General features: G+C 38.8%; 1 protein-coding gene across 1 annotated transcript in view; it reads right to left on the bottom strand.

Annotated features, from left to right (window-relative positions):
- trpc7b (transient receptor potential cation channel, subfamily C, member 7b) overlaps positions 1 to 24,094 on the bottom strand; it is an 81,876-nt gene that overhangs the window by 53,026 nt on the left and 4,756 nt on the right. The window contains exon 2 of the mRNA XM_053486062.1: positions 7,563 to 7,745. Coding sequence (XP_053342037.1) covers positions 7,563 to 7,745 — 183 coding nt within the window. The remainder of the gene's footprint in view (positions 1 to 7,562; positions 7,746 to 24,094) is intronic.

Below are 24,094 nucleotides of genomic sequence, written 5' to 3' on the forward strand. Positions count from 1 at the left end.
GAGTGCCTAAGATGACTGCTAAAGCCCAAGAGGAACGGCTTAACCAGTTGATGGGGTCTAGAAAAGCCAAGTTAGGACATTTGACAAGGCAAATGAGAGAAATTGAAACTTTGCTTGAGGACTATGGTAACATTGACACTGTGTATCAATGCATAAATAGTGAGTTTGCACAGTCTTTCCTTGCATTCCAAGACATAAATAATGCAATCAGAGAACTTATGTCAGATGATGAGACATATTTAGATCAGCTATACTGGTTTGAACCTAAGTCTCAAGCATTCAAGAATTTTGTTGACAAGGTCAATGAATGGATTGAAAGAGTAAAACTCCAATCTAAAGAGGCAGAGCAATGTGATGCAGAGGTTGAATGCTCAGACAGCGCCTCAATGGTTATTTCTTCTTCACAAACCCTCTTGATGAAAAAATCTGGTAGTCATGTGGCTTCAAGCGTGTCATCTGCAGCTTCATCCAGGCTGAGAATTGAAACTGAAAAGGCAGAGTTGTTGGCACGAGCAAATGCTTTGAAACAGAAACAAGAGCTCGAAATGGAAGAAGCTGAGCTTAAAGCAAGGAAGGAAAATTTAGAGCTCCAAACAGCAATTGCTGCGGCTGAAGCCAAACTTAAAATTTTGTCCATGTATGAACCAGCTCGGAGTATTTCTGTTGCATCTGGTGGTGCAGCAAAGGCTGCCACAACTGCAGAAAATCTTAAAGCCACATCTGAAAGAGTGGTACGGCCAAAATCACATTTTCATTCGTTATTACCTGGCAATGATGATAGGTTACAGCCACCTAGGTCAGATATGCCTGAGCATACGTATACAGGAAGTTTGTTCAACATCATGCAGCGTCAAAATGACATTGCAGAGATTTTTGCAAGACAGCAGTCATTATTTTCTCTTCCCCCTATGGATATACCAGTCTTTAGTGGAGACCCGCTTGAATTCACATTCTTTATTCGAGCATTTGAACACGGAGTAGAGAATAAGACAACAAGCAACAAAGACAGATTGTACTTTTTAGAGCAGTTCACCACAGGACAACCAAAGATACTTGTACGCAGCTGTCAACACATGCCATCTGAAAGGGGCTACAATGAGGCTAAAAGACTGCTCTACCAACATTTTGGCAATGAGTACACTATTGCCACTGCCTATACAGAAAAGGCATTGAACTGGCCAGCTTTAAAGCCTGAGGATAATAAAGCCTTAACAGATTTTGCCCTTTTTCTTACTGGTTGTCGCAACACAGTTGCCAGTGTGGAATATGTTGAAGAGATGGACAGTCCAAGCAACATGCGCGCTATTGTGTCCAAGCTTCCTTTTAAAATGAGGGAAAAGTGGAGAGGAGTTGCCTGCGAGCTACAAGAAAGGACTGGCTTGAGAGCAAGATTCTCTGACTTGGTTAGTTTTGTAGACAAACAGGCAAAGATTGTTTCACATCCACTGTTTGGTAATATACAAGATAACAGAATAACAAAAGACTATCAGAAATTCAAACCAAACAAATCAGGTAATTTTCAAATGAAAGAAAAGAAAACCACATTTGTTACAAGCGTGACACCTGTTCCACAATCCAAAATTCAAAGAGCAAAGGAAAAGGATGGGGCAAAAGCAAACAAAGGAACCCTCTGCTCATGCTGTAATAAAGACCATGGATTGGATGTTTGTGATGTTCTGAAGCACAAGCCACACAAAGAAAAACTTGAATTTCTAAAATCCAAGCGCTTCTGTTATGGTTGCTTGTTACCAGGTCACATGAGTAAAGGTTGTATGCAACGATTGACTTGTCAGAAATGCTCGCTAAAGCATCCAACCATCCTTCATCTCCCAGAAAAGAAGCCAGTACTTCCATCTCAGGATGGTGAAAGCTCCACAACTGTTACTGAGTCATGTTCTGTAAACAGCGAAACTTGTGGCTGTACTGGGGCTGGTAATTTGGTGTGCTCATTGGCCATTTTACCAGTCAGAGTTAAATCCAAAAAAAGCAATCATGAGGTCATGACCTATGCATTCCTAGACCCGGGTAGTTCTGCGACATTTTGCACGGAACAACTAATGACAGAACTAAGTCTAACGGGTAGGAAAACAAACATCCTGCTGCGTACTATGGGACAGGAAAGACCTGTTACTACGCACGTTTTCACAGAGCTTGAAATAAGCGGACTGAATGAAAACAATTTTGTGGACCTTCCTCAGGTGTTCTCACAAAAGGAGATTCCTGTTAAAAGGGAAAATATTCCTCAACAGAAGGATGTTAAGAAATGGAAGTACCTTGATGAAGTGCGTCTTCCTCAGATTGATGCAGGTATCGGCTTACTCATAGGTACAAATGTACCAAAAATCCTTGAACCTTGGAAAGTCATCAACAGTAGAGGAGATGGACCTTTTGCTGTCAAGACCATCCTGGGTTGGATTGTAAATGGACCTTTGGAGAGAGACAACATCCAAGCTAACAATGATGCAGAATGGCCACAGGTAATTGCAAACAGGATTTCAGTAGTAAGTCTGGAAAACCTAATTCAACAACAAACTAGTTATGATTTTCCTGAGTGTAAGCAAGCTGAAAATTTGGAAATGTCCATAGAGGATAAGCAGTTTATGGAGTCAGTATCACAGTCCATAAAGCTTGTTGATGGACATTACTGCATTGACCTTCCATTAAAGAAAAGGGATGCAACATTTCCCAACAACTATGTTGTAGCATCTTTGCGTGCTCAATTTCTGAAAAGAAAATTCAAAAGAAATTTGGATTTCCACAAGGACTACTGTAGTTTTATGGAGGATATGTTACTCAAAGGTCATGCTGAAAAAATCCCTGCAAGTGAAATCAAAGGAAACCCTGATAGAATTTGGTACATCCCACATCACGGGGTGTATCATCCACAGAAACACAAACTACGAGTAGTGTTCGACTGCGCAGCTACCTACCAAGGGAAATCACTCAACTCTCAATTGTTACAAGGACCCAACTTGAATAATTCTCTCATTGGTGTGCTAATGAGATTCAGACACAAGCCTATAGCCCTTGCAGCGGATGTAGAAGGGATGTTTCATTAGGTCAGAGTTCCTGCTAAAGACAAAGATCTGTTAAGATTCCTTTGGTGGCCTAAAGGGGACACTGCCCAAGACATGGAGGAGTATAGAATGACTGTTCACTTATTTGGCGCCACATCCTCTCCAAGTTGTGCAATCTATGCGCTGCAAAGCTGCGCAAAGGATAACACTGCACATCACAGATCAGAGGTGATTCAAACGGTACTTAGGAATTTCTATGTGGATGACTGTTTGACATCTGTGGCTACCGAGCAACAAGGTATTGCTCTGATGCATGAACTAAGGGAGGTGTGCGCATCAGGAGGATTTAATTTGACCAAGTGGATGTCCAACAGTCGCAATGTACTTGCATTCATAAGTGAGGAGAGCAAAGCAAAGACAGTGAAGGACTTGGACCTGGAGAAAGACAAGTTGCCATTGGAAAGAGCCCTGGGAGTTCAGTGGTGTATAGAGACTGATACTTTGCAGTTCAAAGTAACCCTGCAGGAAAGACCTCTTACAAGGAGAGGTATTTTGTCCATGGTCAGCTCCATTTATGATCCACTTGGAATACTTTCTCCGGTCATTCTCCCTGCAAAACAATTACTGCAAGAGCTTTGTAGAACAAAATATGAGTGGGATGACAGTATTCCAGAAACCCTCAGACATCAGTGAAACTTGTGGTTTCATAGTCTTCAGAACTTAAATGACTTTCAGGTTAAGAGATGCATGAAGCCACTTAACTTTGTTGAAGTCACTTTTGCACAGCTGCATCATTTTGCAGATGCCAGTGAGCTGGGTTATGGCACAGTATCGTACTTGCTCATGGAGAACAACAGCGGTAACCAACATTGTGCCTTTGTTATGGGTAAAGCAAGGGTTGCTCCAGTTAAAACAGTTACTGTGCCACGTCTTGAGCTCACTGCAGCTACAATGGCTGCAAGAATGGACAACATGCTGAAATCTGAATTGGACTTGATTCTGCAGGAATCTGTGTTTTGGACAGACAGTACTTCAGTTCTGAAGTATCTTAACAATGAAAGCGCACGCTTCCGTACATTTGTGGCCAACAGGGTAACTACGATCAGAGAGCTCTCAAAGGCGTCACAATGGAGGTATGTCACTTCTTCTTCCAACCCAGCTGACATTGCCTCAAGAGGGCTTACTGTGGATGCTTTCCTTAAAGCAAATTCATGGCTCACAGGTCCATTCTTTCTGACAAAGCCAGAATCAGAGTGGCCAAAAATACCAAGTCACACTCTTAAGATATCTGACAATGATCTTGAAGTAAAGGAAGTCTCAATTAATGCAGTGGGTGCTGAAATTTGTGACTATACTTCTCAGCTCTTTTCACACTATTCAGATTGGTACCGTTTGAGAAGAGCAATTGCATGGTTCCTAAAATTAAAAAACATTTTGAAGACACTGATGGAAAAAAGGAAGGAGCTGTGCCACACTTTAAGATACACTACATCAGTGCATTCTGAACTTGAAAAAGAAATGGAAAACTTCAAAGTTTCACTGTTTCACAGGTGTTACATTATCAGTAAGTGACATTGAAAATGCTGGGAAAGAGATAATTCGCTACAGCCAAACAATCATGTTTTCAGTGGAAATCAAAGCCCTCCAACAGCATAAAACTGTGAAACGCAGTAGCTCTCTCTACAGGTTGTCTCCAGTTTTACAAGATAAAATCCTAAAAGTAGGTGGCAGACTAAGCAAATCTGCAATGCCTGAGGAATCCAAGCATCCTGCAATTTTGGCAAAGGACCACCATGTTTCGCATCTGATCTTACGATCAATTCATGTAGATGTAGGTCATGGTGGCCGTAATCATATGTTGTCAAAGTTGAGAGAAAAATACTGGATTCCAAAAGCTCAAACCGCCATCAGAAAAATTCTGTCTCAGTGCACCGTTTGTAAACGCCAGTGCAGCATTACAAGTAAACAATTCATGGCCGACCTTCCCCATGACAGACTCTTGCCAGATGAACCCCCATTTACGAATGTGGGCATTGATTATTTTGGTCCATTTGATATAAAAAGAGGGAGATCATTGATCAAAAGATATGGGGTTATCTTTACTTGCCTGACATTAAGAGCTGTCCACGTTGAGATTGCTAGCTCTTTAGATACTGACTCGTGCATCCATGCGCTAAGGAGATTCATAGTCTGGGAACGGCAAATACGGACCATCCGAAAAATTCTCAACTCCACTGTAAAGCAGCAGTCTCTTGATGAAGAAAGTCTTCAAACGCTCTTATGTGAAGTGGAGGCAATAATTAATAGTCGTCCCATCACTAAAGTGTCAAATGACCCAAACGACTTAGAGGCCCTTACTCCGAATCACTTGCTGCTGCTTAAAGTAAAACTGTCCGTGCCTCCTGGAGTTTTTGATAAAGCAGATCTATATTCCAGACGTAGGTGGCGCCAAGTTCAGTATATAGCTGACCTATTTTGGAAGCGTTGGGTCAAAGAGTACCTACCTGACTTGCAGGAGAGACAAAAATGGCAAACCCTAGTGAAAAATCTAAAGCCTGGGGACATTGTGTTGATTGCTGATGATTCTGCGCCACGAAACTCTTGGGTAATGGGACGAGTGCTACAAACATTCACAGACAACAAAGGTCTTGTGAGGCAAGCCCAAGTAAAAACCAAAACAAATACACTCTTGCGGCCTGTTACCAAACTCTGTCTACTCTTAGAGGCGGACTTATAGTTTCTTTTCACAGTCCTAGTGAAAGGTTACAGTTTTATTTCCTAAATTTAAACTGAAATCATTGAAAGATTGGGTTTCGTGTATTTCTTGCGTTTGATTTGTAGAAAATACATTATCTTTAAAAAATTTGTTTGGCTCTTTGATGTAAATAGGTTGATAATTGTTTTGTGTAACACAAATACAATTAGGGGCTGGTGTGTAGGAGCCAATTTCTTATATGTCAGTAATTTGTATTATGTTGCTCATAATGTTATTTTTGTTTAGTAAAAGCAATATTGATATTTTTATGTATGCTTTAATAACGCTATTATTTCTGATGTGTGCTTTGGCGCTGTCTCTTTAACGACCAAGTCATGCTGAGACATTAGGTTTAATTGACACGGCCGAAGAAGTAAAGAGAAACAGTTTTCTTACAGTCTTTCTGTCTTTAAGGAAAACTTGTGTTTAAGCGTTTAAAGGAAATACAAGTTAAAGGGTTAATAACTGTATATCAAAGGACATAAGGACCATCTGGATTTTGTTTGTAATTGTTTTTTTTTTTGTAATTTTATTAAACTCACACTTGGTTACGGATCTTGTGACGAGTACGAAGATTTCCTTGCCGGCCGCTGTATTACAAGAGGGCTATAGGATTGTGCAGTAACATGGGGTTTGAACCTGGGATCTTCCGAACCGTAGTCCAATGCCTTAACCACTGAGCTACCCCTGACCTTCACTGAAGACAGCGACTTGTAATGTCAGACGTAAAAGGCAGCGACTTAAGAAGCCTTCTAAGGGACAGTTCAGGAAACACACTTAGAAAAGTAATCAACTTTCGTAAGATATCTCTTAAGAGTCTTCTTAGCACGCTAAGAGTGTGCGTTATCAGGAAGCGCGGACCCAGAACATTTTCCAAGATAATGTTATTAAACAATATAATTCATCACGTACAATATGTCTAGACAACATACTTGAGTGTAAAGGTTGTTGATATTTGCAAACTTATATTCTACCAAAGCTGTTATAATTAAGTTGATTGCTGAAATCTATATTAATACAGTATTTGTTCGCACTGTAAAAAAAATCACTAGACAATTAACTGGATCTGATGTGTTTAGCCTTGATTTTACTTTTTTTTTTCCATAGACACTTACAGTAAGTGTGCTTTATGTATTTAACTTCTACCTTGAGGCCTTTCAATAAAGAAATAATGTAGAATCGAAGAACGCTAAAATATATTTTGAGTTTGCATTTATTAATTCTGTTAAATATTGGAATTCAGTATATCACCATCCAAAAATATTGTAATACTGTATGTTTTGCTCAAGGGCAGCATGGTGGCCTCACTGACTCAATCCAGCCTAAAGAAATCACAGCAGCTTGGATTCTGCGTTGTTGCCATAAAAATTTTAATAGTATGGTTGCAAAATTATTTTGTGTCATTAACACCATATCATGTATCTAATCGTAATGAGGGAAAACAGAACCACATCGTTCCATCTGTACTGCTTAATCCTAAGTAAGGTAGTGTCAGCATATAGTTTCATTTAATGATGAAAACTTTAGAGAACTTCTCTAAGTCTCTGGATAAGAGCATCTTCCAAATACCTAAATGTAAATATAAAACGGTAGCTCCACTCTTAAGATCCACTACAATCATGACCAAGATTCTAAAAATTAATGGACAAACTAACAAATAACTGCCGATAAGCACCAAAAACACACATATCCCGGTCATCCCATGGTTGTAACCATGTGCCATAGAAAGCACACATTTTTTTTTTTTTTATCTCCAGCTATACAAACATTGCTGTTCTTGTGAAGCTGACCTTCTTAACTTCATATTTAATGGCGAGTTTGATACGGCTGAGGCAGGGCCGCTGGTGCTCCGCGAGTGGCATCTGGTCCACATCACCGTTCAGAATGGCCTCGACCTCCTCCGTATCCCGGCACAGGTCCAGCACACCTACCACAAAGTCCTTACACTGCATGGACAGCTTGCGGTAATCATTCTGCACACATGAAGAGATAAAAGAAAGAAGACAATTAGATGTCAATTAGTTTCACATAGAACACAAGTAGAGTGCAAGAACATTACGATGTACTGAAAAACCTACAACTATTATTTATTAATCAAAATTCATTACTATCAAAGTTATCTAGTTTCATACGATTCCCTGAATTCAAGCACTTATATGAAAAAAGAAAAAAGAAATTGCACAGATTTGATATAATCCATCTCTCTGGTAGCTTGGAGAGAATCACCAAGCTGCGGCATGTTTATCTGTAATAAACTGCTACTTTCTGTGGCAGCAGTGAGTTGAACAAAAGGTGAAAAAGTTTCCAGAGTGCTTCGCTACACGAGCTCACCCATCTCATTATAGTTCTGTGCACATTCTTTTTTTATAACGTATCCCATATTGAGCACCAAGAGTCATTACATTTCTCTCGCTCATATATACTAAAGATAAAGAGAAAAGTCACAATCCTGACTGATGATCAGCGCTGAAAACTAGCACATATAGTCAGAGAGAGAGAGAGAGAGAGAGAGAGAGGGAGAGAGAGAGCATGACATTTTGTCCTTGCCTTAAAATGGACTTCTTTACACAAACCAGATCCTAGCAGGCAAGGAGGAATATTATGAACTCTGTGTGTATCAATTATGCAGATATAATAGGTTGAAGTCCTTATATATAGTCTTTATAGCAGCAGAAGTAACTGAATTCGAGATAAATGCATTCATAATGATGGAGACATACTTTGTGTTTTGACTGTGCTGGTGATATCTGAATATAAGCCATCCACAAATGCATGAATGTCATGACCTAATTTAAAACCTGAAAAAAATGTTGGCTCATTTCATGTTGGCTAAACATTTAAACTTTTTATTTTCCCACTATGCTTTAATGAATATATACAGGGTCCATGATTATGCAATTATAGAGTGCCATATCCTGTTTTTTTTAACACAACCTAGGCAATAGGATTAAAATATCATTTTATTTAATGTTACCCAACTGGGTGGTGTAGTGGTTAGCACTGTCGCCTTGCACCTACAAGGTTCGAGTCCCGACCAGGCTCGATTCCCGTCTCTGTGTGCATGGAGTTTGCATATTCTCTTGGTGGGTTTCCTCTGGGTACTCCGGTTCCCTCCCACAGTCCAAAGATTAGGCTAATCTGTGTTCCCAAATTGCGCGTAGTGTGTGAGTGTGTGTATGTATGTGTGTGTGCCCTGTGATGGATTCGCACCCTATCCAGGGTGTACCCCGCCTTGTCCCCTAAGCCTCCTGGGATAGAAGGTGAATGTGTGAGTGAGTGAGTGATTAAGTGAGTGAGTAAGTCACCCAACTGTATAAAACATACCTGAGCAAAAAAAAATAATATAGGGTCATACAGTGTGATGGATTTTTATGGTTGTTCCTAGATGAATCTATGACCAAAATATTATAAAAAATTAACATTTTGTAAGTTAAAAATGTTTTGCAACGCTCCACACACTAAGTAGTGCCCTTGATCAGAGGTTGGGGAGGGATTTGGGATTCAGCCTTGTGTTAGACGCTAGCTAGCTTTGTAGCTCAATTGAAGTGTAAACACAGGCAATTTGGAAGGAACGACCTGGAAGCAATTATGAAGTTGACAATGACGTTGTCGGATGTGTTTTCCTGCTGAATGTGCTTCCATGACTAGTTTTGAATGTGGGTTTTGATTAACAATTAGAGTAATTAATTGTTATTAGAACACCTGTGACATGGAGTGGTACATAGAGTTTAATGTGCAGTGTTGTTACGATTTATTATCACCACTTGTGGCTCTGGACCAATCAGTCATACATGGGAAAAACAATCATTACTTAAGTTTATTTTCCTTTTACATTAAGTCATATTAAAGGCTTTTTAATTGCTCAAGTGATTACTTTAATTTACATTTTTTTATATTGAAAACTTCTGTTTTTTTTTTTTTTTTTTTGGATTTCTAAGACGAACGTTTCATAATTTAATCTCCTACTTCCACTTATGTAACTCTGGTCAACAATTTGTAGCAAAAATTTCTAAATGTCATTGTACAGTAGGTTGTCATGCAGCAGGAGATAAAAAAAAAAAAGGATTACTCTGCACAAACGCTGGGTTCACATTACCAAACTCAAATCCAAACTTTTACCCCAATGTGAGACAAATCTAATTTGCACATGGAAAATCAGATTTGAACAATACAGCTTGTAATGTGAACACAGCTAGAGATTATCCAAGCACTTTTCCCTGGTAAAGTAGCACTGACTTCAACAAAACAGTGCCACCTAGTGCTGATGGGAAAGAATTGTCTTAAATAGCCAGCTTTGAGGAAAATACTGATGTTAAAACATTTAGTGCCTGGCATGTGGGTTCTGCTAAATTGTAATAGAAGTAAGAGTAATTAAATATTTTTAATTACTGGGTGGGTAACTATTACTCACTCTCACTCACTCATCATCTATACCGGTTCATTCTGTATAAAGGGTCAGAGGGGCCTGGAGCCCATCCCAGGATACACACCTACTGTAGGACGGGTGCCAGTTCATCGCAGGGCGCACACATACTGTACACACACTACAGGCAATTTGGGAACACCAATTAGCCTAATCTGCATGTCTTTGGACTGTGGGAGGAAACCGGAGCACCCGGAGGAAACGCACCAAGCATGGAGAGAACATGAAAACTCCTTGCATACAAAAGCGTGAATCAAACCCGAACCCTGGACGTGCAAGGAGATCTTGCTAACCACTAAGCCGCCGTGGTTAAAAATGAATATCAGTAATGTCAGGAATATATAGCCTGCAAATGGCCTATAAAATTGCGCTGAGACTTTTGACTGCTATGCAGTTAAGAAGTGAAAAACGAATGAAATTGATGTAATCATAATCATAAAACCATGTTCTGCTCTTCCTTTTCTATCCACTCATCCTTCCACATTTGAGAGGTGTGTTCGTTTTTTTTCTGCTTTGCTGCTAGCCTTCTGACTAGCCTTAAAAAAAAAATTACATTTTCTATGTGCATATTGCTCTTCCCATCATCCTGTGAGCCATGCGGAGAAATGGTTCACTGAAGTGGATCAGCAACTGGCAGTAGTAATCACCTAGTAGTCAAAAACCTACATTTTTTTACTCTCTACCAGTCTGCTCTTGGCACAAATAAAGGCCTTGGGACTCTACTTGGTGAGCACACTGGAGCAATCACTGTCAAAAATTGTTTATTGCAGCTGCAGATGGGCTTTAAGAGGTGTGTACAGGGAAGAGGGATATTTCCAGTGGCATAAAACATTTATGCAAACTATTCCATCATCCTGTTAAAATTTTGATGCAGAGTGCATGGCAGAGCAGCACTGTATCACAGTGGCACAGCACTGCCAGGGCAAACCTGTGTGAAACCAAGCTGGGTCATTATTTTACCCCTTAATGGTCTGTTTACTTCTGGTAACATGTCAGAAGGGTGGCTGTGGGTGACAGCTGCCAACCTTGAAATAAGCCCTGCCACCCTAAATGCCTTCCCACCCTAAACCATCACTAAAAATCAGGATTAGTAAAAAAAAAAAAAAAAAAAATTTAAACTTTAAACTTATAAAAAAATAATTCAAATGTCTTATATTATATTGAGTATTTAATATTTAGCACTATTTCTAGGTCCCAATTTAATTTTAAGCAAATGAGTAATATCTGAGCTGATGCCCTCATTGCCAATCAACAGTGACGAAGTGGAATTTCAAAGGGGATTCAAGAGTTCGGTTTAACAATGGCACAAATGCATGGCTTGTGATGGAGACTATGTTGAATGGTACCTTTGTATAGAAGAAAATGTGCAATTTAACTGGCTGTGTTCGTTAATGTAAAAGTTTTTGCATTACTCTTGCATTACTTTGGGTACCGCTCTTGTAGAAAATTGCTCTTTATCCTTTAACACATAAAGGAAGTTGATTTTCTTATCATATAGACAAATGATCTCATGATGCAGATGAGTTGCATGGATCAGCAATTTGTCTATGGTTTGTGTGAGAGGATGTACAGTAGATGTGCTACTCAATAATTAGCAACTCCTTCAGTATTTTACAAACCAAAGTGACCACAGTCTTGTTTTTTTTTTCTTGTTTTTGAATTTTGCCATTTTGTATTACCTCAAATATCCATGTACAAATATAGAGACCACAACAACATATGACATGCAGTGACTTACTAAATTACATGAATATTATATGCATGATCATAAAACATCATTGATCTCTAAAAAAGGCATTTTTTCCCATCTTAATTAATTTAACTACACACAACAAAAACTGAAATGCATACCAAGCAATAAACATCTAATAATATCCTGTATGTACATGCAGTGAATATAAATTCCATCCAGTGTGGATTTACATGCAACAAAGCAGCAGCAACATTATCACTGCTATATAAATAAATAAATAAATAAATATAATTTCCATGCCTATGTTTAGTAAAACTGAATAAAAAAAATAATTTTATTACCGTGTAAAGTTAAATGAACGAGCTTGTACTGGTGTGGCATGTGTCCTCTTTTATATTCATACTCTTTAGGCATCAGGCCTTTTGTGTCTTTCTAAAAGGTGTCATTGTGCAGAGTGTGATGGATTATGGGGTATGAAAATGTCACACTCATGAACGATGAGCCTGTCATACAAAACACTGTCTGACAGAAGGTCGGTCGTGTGTATGGATACTTTAGGTCTGTTTTCCCTGCTTTAAAAAAATATCAAGCTCATTCAGCACCTTCAAAACATAGCCAGACCTTATTTGACGAAGCACCTATTGGGCCTTCATTACACTATACTGTATACTATACACTCATCTATATAAATAAAAGTTTTTTCGTGCATTGGTCAGAACTCACTATTTTAATGTCATGTTTACGTTTCTACATTGGAGGACCAGAAACCTCAGAAAGTCTCAGAAAAAAAACCCTGTCTGTATGTTTGTCTGTATGTTTGTAACAGCATTACATAAAACTGGCTAGATGGAATTTAATGAAATATTTGCAGTACTGTACTTAGATATCTGCCTAAAGTTTGACCTGCAGCATAAGTGAAACTAAAATGTTAAGAACAAGCGATGTAATAAACAGTTTTGTGCAGGATTTAATAATCTACAAATAAGCTACTTGCACCAATAGATATTAATTAGAAAATTTAAACTGAATATATTTACTGGGATTAGTTCATATTTTCACTGCTGAAATAACAGTCATATAATACCATTTCAGCCAAAACTTAATCTTTATCCGATCTACTTTGTCTATTTCTCATCTGTGATTCACTCTTTGATTACTGAACAGAGAGTGTACTGAATTTGGCTGAAGATGAAAAAAATACAACTTAGCGTAAAAAAGATGTGAACAAACTTTTTTTTGTACTAAATTGAAATGACAATAGATTAAAAATCTTGCCGTAATGTAGGTAAATTTTTTACAATTTCCTAATATTTATGGAAACCAATACCATATAATGTTATCACACCAAACCAAATTTTGTGAAATTACAGTAAAAAAAAATTATCATCTTTGATACAGGTACAGTAGGTATATACAGTAAACAGTACATGGGCTTCAACCTGTAATAATAATATCACTGATTACATAATCAGCTCATTTTTAGCTTTAACGTTTAAACCATACTCAGCAAAAAAAGAAACGTCCTCTGACTTTCAACTGTTTTTACTTTCAGTAAACTTAATGTGTAAATATTTGTATGAACACTAAAAGAGTCAACACCATAAGACATAAACTAAAAATGTTTCCCAATGTGTCCCTGAATGAAGGGAGGCTCAAAATCAAAAGTACCAGTCAGTATCTGGTGTGGCCACCAGCTGCTTGAAGTACTGCAGTGCATCTCCTCCTCATGGACTGCCTATTGCGGACAGTCTGAGCACTGATGGAGGGATTGTGTGTTCCTGGTGTGACTCGGGCAGTTGTTGTGGCCATCCTGTACCTGTCACGCAGGTGTGATATTCGGATGTACCGATCCTGTGCAGGTGTTGTAACACGTGGTCTTCCACTGCGAGGATGATCAGCTGTCCTTTCTGTCTCACTGTAGCGCTGTCTTAGGCGTCTCACAACATGGCAATTTATTGCCCTAGCCACATTAGCAGTCCTCATGCCTCCCTGCAGCATGCCTAATGCACGTTCACGCAGATGAGCAGGGACCCTGGGCATCTTTCTTTGGGTGTTTTTCACAGTCGGTAGACAAGTCTCTTTAGTGTCCTGCGTTTTTAGAACTGTGACCTTAAATGCCTACTTTCTGTAAGCTGTTAAGGTCTTAACGACCATTCCACAGGTGCATGTTAATTAATTGATTATGGTTAATTGAACATGCATGGAAAACATTGTTTAAACCCTTTACAATGAAGATCTGTGAAGTTATTTGGATTTTTACAACATTATTGTTGAAATACACAGTCCTGAAAAAGGGACGTTTCTTTTTTTGCTGAGTATATTTCTAGTATGTTATACAACAAGACTTGTGGATTTATGTTATACTGTGGCATTATATGAAGGTTTCTATATAGTTTGATAAAACACTAAAGAACTTTCAAGTCCCAACTGCTGTATCTGTCATTGCTATAATTATTTATTTAGGTCTTGATAAAGTTTTGAGGTTCTGCACTAACCGCCTGTCATGTCACACTTTTGTAAAAGCTATGTAGTGTATCTACTTTTTACAAGAGCATTAAGGGATTAGATGCTGTAAAATGCTCTTAAGGCTTAGTACTTCATTTGCATTTAAAATGTTTAAGTTTACCTGGAAGATTTCATTATTTAATTTAACATCATTAAAATCTAACATTTGCTTCCCAAGGGTAATTAAACCAACCAAATAAATAAAAAAAAAAACAGTCAAATGTGCATACGTTACACTGTAATGAAGCACTAGAAAAAGTAGAGCTTTTACATTATACAGTACCTTAATCAGTGTGATTTGGACGTGTCCTCATAGCACCAAAGGCAGGTAATGGATATTAGATGAAAGGGCTAAAATCGCACAGTAGCACAGTGGTATAGTGGTAAGTGGGTTCGATTTCCAGCCAGGGTCGATTCCCGTCTCTGTGTACATGGGGTTTGCATGTTCTCCCCGTGTTTGGTGGGTTTCCCCCGGGTACTCCGGTTTCCTCCCACAGTCCCAGATATGCAGGTTGGGCTAATTGGCGTTCCCAAATAGTGTGAGTGTGTATGTGTGTGCCCTGCGATGCATTGGCAACCTGTTCAGAGTGACCCTGCCTCGTACCCTAAGTCTCCTGGGATAAGCTGCAGGTCCCCACAACCCTGAATACAGGATAAAGTGGTATAGAAGATGAATGAGTGAGTGAGGGCTAAAATCTATTATTAAGCAATAGGCTGACAGTAAAAATATTAAAGCTGACCAATGCATACAAACACGCTTAATAAAATATATATGTGTGTGTGTGTTATTTTATGTATATGTTACAGTATAAAGACCTTATGTAGGTGACCTTCAAATAAAGTGTTACCAAAAAGCACTGCTTCCAGGAAATCAATCCTAAGCTAAAATATCATTAGCCACCCCAATGATGGGTCATTGTTCAACCTGAATTGTGAGGAACAAGTGATATTCAGTCATGACACCATTTTAAATGATCATGTCATTCTCTGTGGCTTGTTCATAATGACTCTTTCCTTTCATTTTCTTATATCCTGAGGAAAAAGAAAACGCTTGAATTGAGAGTGGAGGGGGACAAGGCTCTGGGAAAAAAAAGGCAATTAAAAATCTATCCTAAATGAATCCATATTTAAGATTTACACACTATATTGTGATGTCAAACCAACAAGATTTAGTATTGATTTAGTATTAAGCATGTATGCATGTTAGGAGGAGATGACACAGGCGGCTAAAAATATTAAGGCAGCCTTTGCCATGTATTTTAGTTCTCCCTGTGCACAAAACAGGTGATTTCACTAATTAGTTCAAGCCTGTCTGGCTGACGAGTTGTGCTAATTAGAATCATCTGGTTCATTAATGGATGGAACAGCACAATCAGATACTGAAGTCGTTTGACTGTAAAGCATCTTAGACTGTAGAGAAGCAGAAATAGATCATATCAGCACAATGCTATTTGTTGATTCTGTGTATTCCTGATCAGCTGGATAAAGAGTAGTCTGCACTTGGGTGACTGTACAATATTTACATGTGCCTGCTTTTTATTTCTGAAACTCAAAGTGCCGTGCTGCGTTGCTAAATATCATGTTACTGATGCATCAGGATTGCCAAAGTCTGTGGACATTTCTTAAAAAAGCAGGAAGCAATTTGCAAAGGAACATTTTTAGCATACAAATTTAATCTGTTCCAGAGGGGAGTTCTTAATGCGAAAATTCATATTGCAAAGCGCTTTTACCAACAGGAAATAATGTAAATGCAGATAATCAGTTCCGGCCACCCAAAAATATTACCAATTTCCAACACTTTTATTATGTTTTTCATATAAAAATAATAAAAAAATTTGGAAAAGACATTAAACATCACTCTTGTGAATTGATTCCTCTTCGCACCGACTGCTTTAAAAATGAAACTGAAAGTGGCTCTTTTTCTTCTTGCTACCGTCCTTACTAATATTCTAGGTACGCATGGTGCTGCGTCTTCACAAATTTTTTGCACGAAATGCCAAAAAAACAAACAAACAAACTCTCTTAGCTTGCTTTGCACTTACGCAAAAAAGTATTGATCGTCTCTTGGAGATATGTACAGCTTAGCCGCTGTTCTTGCAAAATTTCAGTTCCTTATGGCAAAAATTTGTAAGGGGCATTCATACAGTATGCCGAGGTAACACTGATAATAATAAAAATAAAATCTATTTATTGCCACACACATATATATATATATATATATATATATATATATACACACACACTCTAAGTTTGGGTTCCATCTTGACCACACAAATTCAAATATCTTGAATCCATTACGGTTCTGATACCTGTGCTTTCTCCGCTATAAATAACATCACTACTCTTTTGATGTTGTTTAATGAGGCATCAGGCATCTCAAATTATATTAATCACCAGACAGTTGGATTAGGATCATTAGGCTCCGTGTGTATACAGTAAACAGTATTAATGCAGTTTTATGTACTGTATCTTTACTTGTATCAGGTTATTATTGATTTATTATAGACACAGAGCATGCATACTCAGTATGAAATTCTTTCCTACTAGAAATAAATTACCTATCTAGAGAGCACCAGGCCAACATCATTTACAGCACTAACAGAATTTTTGCCATTTCGCACTTGGTTGCTGTGAGACAGAAGCTCCTCAGTGAAGTGAAAAGTAATTTCATTTCATAAAGATGACACGAAGCTCACAGGAGGCATCCTAACCAGTCAAGAACCCTCAAAGCTATGGTGGGTAGAATAACGGGATTATGGGATTACTTCTAAAACAAGGAGGGAAGCCACAATTGTTTAAATTTTAACTTAAGTTGGGAAAGTGCAGAAATAGGGCTCAGATCTGGGACATACTGCCTACAGCAACCAGCTTCTTCTCGACTGAGAGATGATATTATTAAAAAAAACGAAAAAAAAAAAAAATATATATATATATATATATATATATATATATATACCCATATACATTTTGTGTCTGTATCTATATATATATATATATATATATATATATATATACACACACACACCCACTACCGTTTAAAAGTTTGGCATCACTTTCTAACTATTTCTTTCTACATTGTAAAGGAATGCTGAAGGCGTCCAAAAAATGCATTAATCTCCTTTGAACAGTTAATGGTGAGATGTTTCTGCTACTTCTGCTCTGTAAAGACTTCATAATCTAAGGTGCTGTTAATTGGTCATTTTTTTGGGCTGATAACTCTAAATGAACTTCTCGTCTGCAGCAGAGGTAGGTTTTGGTCTCATGAGAGCCAGTTTTATTATGGTGCTTGACGGATTTTGCAAATGCACTTGACAATACTGTTCTTGCAAGAACTATTACAGAAAGGCTGACCTCTGTGTCTTAAAATAACAACTAACTGTTGTTTTTCTTGTTGTTACGTAATTACCTACTTTCATGTGTTATTTTATAGTTTTGAATTCCCTAGTATTGTTGTAGAATGTAGAAAATAAATCACCAAACAAAAACTAAGAAATTTGCAAGTGACCCCAAACTTTTGAACGGTAGTGTGTATATATATATACTATATATATATTTGATATATATATATATATATACATACACACACACACACACACACACAGTGGAACCTCGGATTGCGAGTAACGCGGTTTGCGAGTGTTCTGCAAGATGAGCAAAGATTTTAAAGAAATTTTTACTTGAAAAATGAATAAGTCTTGGTTAACGAGCACCTAGTATCAAGTAGCACGCATGCGCTTCTTGTTTTGAGGCCGAGCATCAAGTGATCACAACTGAGCCAATGTTTTTTCTCTCTTGCGCTTCGGAGTTGTGGGTAATCGTCTCCCCTGCTGTGTCTTAGTGTGCGTCTCTTATTGGTATAATCAAGTGTACTGTTTACTATAACACTGTCACCACCTGTATGCGTGTAAAACATATTTGATTTTGTGTTTGTAAGTGTGTGTATCTACAGCACACGTGTACTGTTTCTTATAACACGTGTGTGTGCGCATGTGTCATTCACACTCAATCGGCGACCGGCACTAGGACCCGGAAGTAAAGCGGTCGCGAATCAGGAAGTATAAGAGGAGTAAACAAACAACGATTCAGCGCTTAGTCATTGAGTTTAGCCCATGTCGGTTCTGGTTGTCCATCATCGATTCGTGAGTACTCACTTTATTTGGGTTTCGCTTTCTGATCTTGAGTGTGTGTTTATAGGACGCGGGTTAAATGTGTGTTTTTCCCTTGCTCCCCTTTTGTGAGAGTCCTTAGAATAAAACACGTGGTTATCCTACCTACTCACTTTCTTCCGCGTTTGGGTTCACTATTTACGCTACATTGGGCTAATTGCTAAAGCTAAGTCATCTGGTCGCCTAGGTTAGTTCATCCTGACAGCATGTAAAGCAAAAGAATTTCCCAATCAAAAGGTTTAAGATCCCTTTTCTTTCTCTTCCTGGTTCAGCAACTCGTTGTGTGTGCGCGCATAAATTGACACTGTGGCCCTCCACACACACCCTCCTGTTTTCGACTTCACACACCTCCTCCGCCCCTCCTCCTTGTGCCTTCACACACACACACACACACACACACACACATACAGTACACACACACGCACTCTCTGCTCTACACAAAAACACTGCTCACGCTAGAGTTGTTAGCGATGTTCCTCGCCAATTTTTCCGTTAATGTGTGTGTGTGTGTGTGTTAAACTCAAATACAAGAGGACGAAGTGTTACTGGGTAAGACGAGGCTGATTCCTCCTCTCCTCTTACTTCAGCTAAATTCACATACACAAACACACACATACACAGCGCCTGTGCGCATAAACGGAAACACTTATCCGTCGAGATTTATTTTTAAAGGTAAAGTGCAGGTTAATTTTTTTTCTTTTTACTTAATATTTTGTATTATTATTATTATTATTTTTTTTTTTTTTTTTGGGGGGGGGGGGGGGGGGCTGTGGAACAAATAATTGGAGTTTCCATTATTTCTTATGAGGAAATTCACTTTGATTTATGAGTGTTTTAAAATACAAGACTGCTTTTCGTAATCCAAGGTTTCACTGTATCTATAGGGGGATCAGTGATTCTGCTTTTTGTTTTTCTATTTTTACTGCCATGTAAATAAAGCTGGATAAAACACAAACTGTATTTATTTATGGGTGCAAAGCAACAAAATGTGATTATTTAAAAGGGATTTTTTTATACCCATGCTATATCCAGAATATGGCATAAACACATAAAGAACGAGTTGCTTGAGTATCATAATGATACACTTGTGAGATAAGCAAATGCAATTATTTCATAGAAACGAAGCAACAACAGATTAGAGTAAATTATTTCAAAACAAAATGTACAAATGCTTGAAAAAAACAGAGGCAAAGTGTGACAAAAAAAAATCTAAAATGTAAAATTAAAACTAAGCACACTTAATCCTTAGAAGAATCACTTAACAAGTAATGTTTAAAAAGATTTCTTAGAATGGCACACCTCTTCACTGAACAAGAGCGGATAGCGGATTCATTACATATTCCTAGATTTATTTGAGCAGCACCTGTTTGGCAGAATGTCTCAGCAGGACACATTTCCACGAAAGTGCCTCTGTGATATATCACCTCCTATTTTTTTCCTACTACAGCTTACGTTCTGGGATTGGGAACAAGCCAAAGGTTAAAAAAATGCATTTACAGATCTGAAGATGCTCATTGGACATTCGCAAAGGTGTAAATTACTGAGAATTACCATTAACAATTTACAGTTTATTTTTATATTCTCTTTCATTCCAAAAGCATGAACATAAGGACAAATAATATTATCTCAACCTGTAAGACATGTTTGCATTGTTGTGGAAGGAGGCTTATAAGTGATCCTAATAATATAGTAATACCTTGGTGCCAATTTAACTGTATTGTGATTTTGCTATATCTGATATTACATCATGATTCTAAATAAATGCTTTTTCTTTAGATTTTTCTAAACAAGCCTAGCAAATGATTTGCTCGTACCACATAGGATGCTGTACTGCCTGCCAATGTGTACTTTAGAGTGTATCACTTGTAGGGTTTTTGGGGAATAGCAACATTTTACCACCTCAAATATACTGTAAGCATGAATACATTGAAATCATTTTTTTTTTTTAAATGGATTTTACATGCATTGGCACACAAAATAATTTTGATACATCACTAAAATATTTTTTTTTTATCTCTGTAAGCAATGTTAAATTTCCAATTCACATTTCCAGACACACAATACAACAGAACTCAAGAACTCACTGGATTGGGACTTAATGTGTGGCTGTGTAGTGTGGTCATAAGAAAACCAACTTGTTAGTGAGACTAAAAAAACCCTTCAATTTACTAGAAAGATTGGACTTGGAGTGGTGGGAACAGTAACATGGTCTGATGAATCCACCACTTCTCCACTCAATACAGAGAGAGAGAGAGAGAGAGAGAGAGAGAGAGAGAGGAATAGAGAGAAAGCAATCCAGATGCAACCATTGGCAAAGATTATCTCCCCGAGTCATCACTATGAAAAAACTAAGTGGAAAAAGGCTTTTCTGGGGAACACCAGATGGCGTGACGTTTAACTATAAGGCCAAACAGTGCTATGTGCACTAAAAGTGTGTACAGTACAAGCATATTGTGAGTTAGAGTCCTGAGCCCATATTTACAAAGCTCCTTAGAGGGCTCCTATCTTAGCTTAAAAAGTCCTATCTGGGAGTCCTAGACTAAAAGTGATTTAGGAAACTTCTCAGAGCAACTCTGAGGAAGGAAAGTACAAAAACCTTTATCTTTGTAAGGGTCCTCCACTAGAGGTCACTGTTTTTACTTTGTAGTTTTTGTTGGCCGACTCAGTTTCCCAGCAGGCACCTCGGTCAGGTGATGCAGTGCACACCTGAACCGAGGTAGCCATCAATTAATCTATAAATAGCTGTTTAGACTGGGAAACTGGGTCGAGCATTTTTGGGAAAACCACTGTCAGTTATGTGGGCATTTTGGTTTGTTTTTGTTATCTGTTTAATTTGTACTTTGATTTTAGTTGTGTTGACTTGGGCTCTCTTATTGGCAATGTCTCTGTGTATGTTTTGTGTGTCTGTGTTAGTGGAGCTGATTCAGTCCTGTCCTCCTGTGTTCTTGTGGTTAGCTAGAGCAGGTAAGCAGTTAGGTGTATGTGTGGCTAGGAGCATGATTAGCTAAATGCTATGTTGAGTTTATAGTACAGTGACAGTACTAGCATGCTTCTAGCCATAGCCCCTCTGTTTCTCTAGCTATCCTGTGTTTCCTCTCCCCCGAGTTGCCCAGTGAGCCTAGCCTTTAAGTGTCCCCTAGCCTAGCCTTTGATGAGTCCTGAGCCTAGCCTTTGATGAGTCCTGAGCCTAGCCTTTGATGTGTCCTCAGCCTAGCCTTTGATGTGTCCTCAGCCTAGCCTTTGATGTGTCCTCAGCCTAGCCTTTGATGTGTCCTCAGCCTAGCCTTTGATGTGTCCTCAGCCTAGCCTTTGATTGTGTCCTCAGCCTAGCCTTTGATTGTGTCCTCAGCCTAGCCTTTGATTGTGTCCTCAGCCTAGCCTTTGATTGTGTCCTCAGCCTAGCCTTTGATTGTGTCCTCAGCCTAGCCTTTGATTGTGTCCTCAGCCTAGCCTTTGATTGTGTCCTCAGCCTAGCCTTTGATTGTGTCCTCAGCCTAGCCTTTGATTGTGTCCTCAGCCTAGCCTTTGATGTGTCCTGAGCCTAGCCTTTGATGTGTCCTCAGCCTAGCCTTTGATGGTCCCCTAGCCTAGCCTTTGATGGTCCCCTAGCCTAGCCACTGGGTATCCCTTGTCTGTGTTTCCTCTCCCCCTAGCGTCCCAGTGTGCCTAGGTTTAGAGTGCGGTCCCTCCGGGCTTTGGAGTAACGACTAGCTTGTGAGTGCTGCCTCGCTTAGTCTTGGAGGGCTGCCTCGCCTAGCCACTGGGTAGTCTTTGTCTGTGTTTCTGTGCCCCTATTCCCTAGTGTGTTTAAGCTATTAGGTAAGTATAGCTTAGTGCATGTTGGGGCTAAAGACATGCTTAGCTAGGTGTATGTGTAGCTAACTGCCATGGTTAAGCAATGCTTAACCATGTTTAGCTAAAAGCCATGCCTAGCTGATTGCCATGTCTTTAGCCCTTGTCCTGTCCCTCTCTTGGTCTCTAGTGTCTCCCGTGTCTCTAGTGTCTCTAGTGTCTCCTGTGTCTCCCGTTCTCTCTAGTGTCTCCCGTCCTCCCTAGTGTCTAGTTTCAGCTCCACGCCTCGTTTGTCTCGTTACGTTTGTCCCCTGCCTGTGTCTCGCCACAGGACGTGTTTTGTGTCTTGTTACGTTTGTCCCCTGCCTGTGTCTCGCCACAGGACGTGTTTTGTGTCTCCTCCTGCCTGTGTCTCGCCACAGGACGTGTTTTGTGTCTCCTCCTGCCTGTGTCTCGCCACAGGACGTGTTTGGTGTCTCCTCCTGCCTGTGTCTCGCCACAGGACGTGTTTGGTGTCTCCTCCTGCCTGTGTCTCGCCACAGGATGTGTTTCGTGTCTCCTCCTGCCTGTGTCTCGTCACAGGATGTGTGTTTGTTCCCCTGTCTGTGTCTTGCCAGAGAGCCCCTGTTAGCACAAAGTTAAGTATGGTTTAAGTTTGTTTGTATCTTTATTTATACTTTGTTTAACCTTTATTAAAGACTCTTTTTTGGTTAACACCACCCCTCTGCCTCTATGCCTGCTCCTTCCGCCCACGGCGTTCAACACCTTGCCACAACACCCCAATCATGACAATCTTAGTGAGGAGGTGTGGTTGACCCCGTTGCTATGGATAACGTAGCAATTCAAGGACTGTGATTGGTTGATTAAAAAAAAATCTGTAAACCTCTTAAAATGCGCTTTTTGTGAAGAACGAATATATGATAATAGAATTATAATTATAAAAGAAATTGTATGATCATGACTACAGGCTACTTTATGCAAAGTTATAGGCTAAGTATATAAAGTTATTTAAAACAGCCAAATGCTAAAAGTCTGCCTACCTTTAAAGCAATCAGTAGTTACTATACAGTATTTAAGTTCTTAAATGTATTTATCATACTGAAAATGGCTCAGCTTTTACTAATAAACATGATTACAGGACAGTCTATTTAAGTTGCACTTTCGGTTAGTATGTAGCCAACAATCCAAGAGAGATGAAAAAAAGTAAAAGAACAAGAAAGGCAAATTGGACAGAAGAGCAGTGTTTAGTTTTATGTTTAGTGTTCTTCTTTCCACCATTTTGTCCTCTGCTATAGAAACTCTTAAAAGTCCTCCTCTCTACTCTTAAGAATTTTTACCTTATGAGCTGTTATTAGGGCTAAGATGTTTTGTGAATCATTTTTATCTTTACTAAGATTTAGTCCTAAATTTAAGAGGAAATTCTAAGAAAATCTCATAATTCTAAGAATTTTCTTAGAATTTCATCACTAGGAGCAACTTTTAGGCTTAAGAAGCTTTGTGAATACGGGTACAACGATAAATCAGGGAAATGTGAAGAGTGAAGCCTTTTGATGACTATAAGAGTTTGAAAGCTATCAAAATTTAAAGTTAATGTGTTAACACATGTTCAAGTTCAAGTAGGCTTTATTGTCACTTTAACTATATACTGTTAGTATACGGTGAAACAAAACAACATTGGTTACCTGCCTTAAGATATTTTGCTGGTGTCCCTTGCAAAAAAGTAACTGCAATTATCTGCTTATA

The sequence above is a fragment of the Clarias gariepinus genome, chromosome 2 (assembly GCF_024256425.1).
Source record: "Clarias gariepinus isolate MV-2021 ecotype Netherlands chromosome 2, CGAR_prim_01v2, whole genome shotgun sequence".
NCBI classification, from domain to species: domain Eukaryota; kingdom Metazoa; phylum Chordata; class Actinopteri; order Siluriformes; family Clariidae; genus Clarias; species Clarias gariepinus.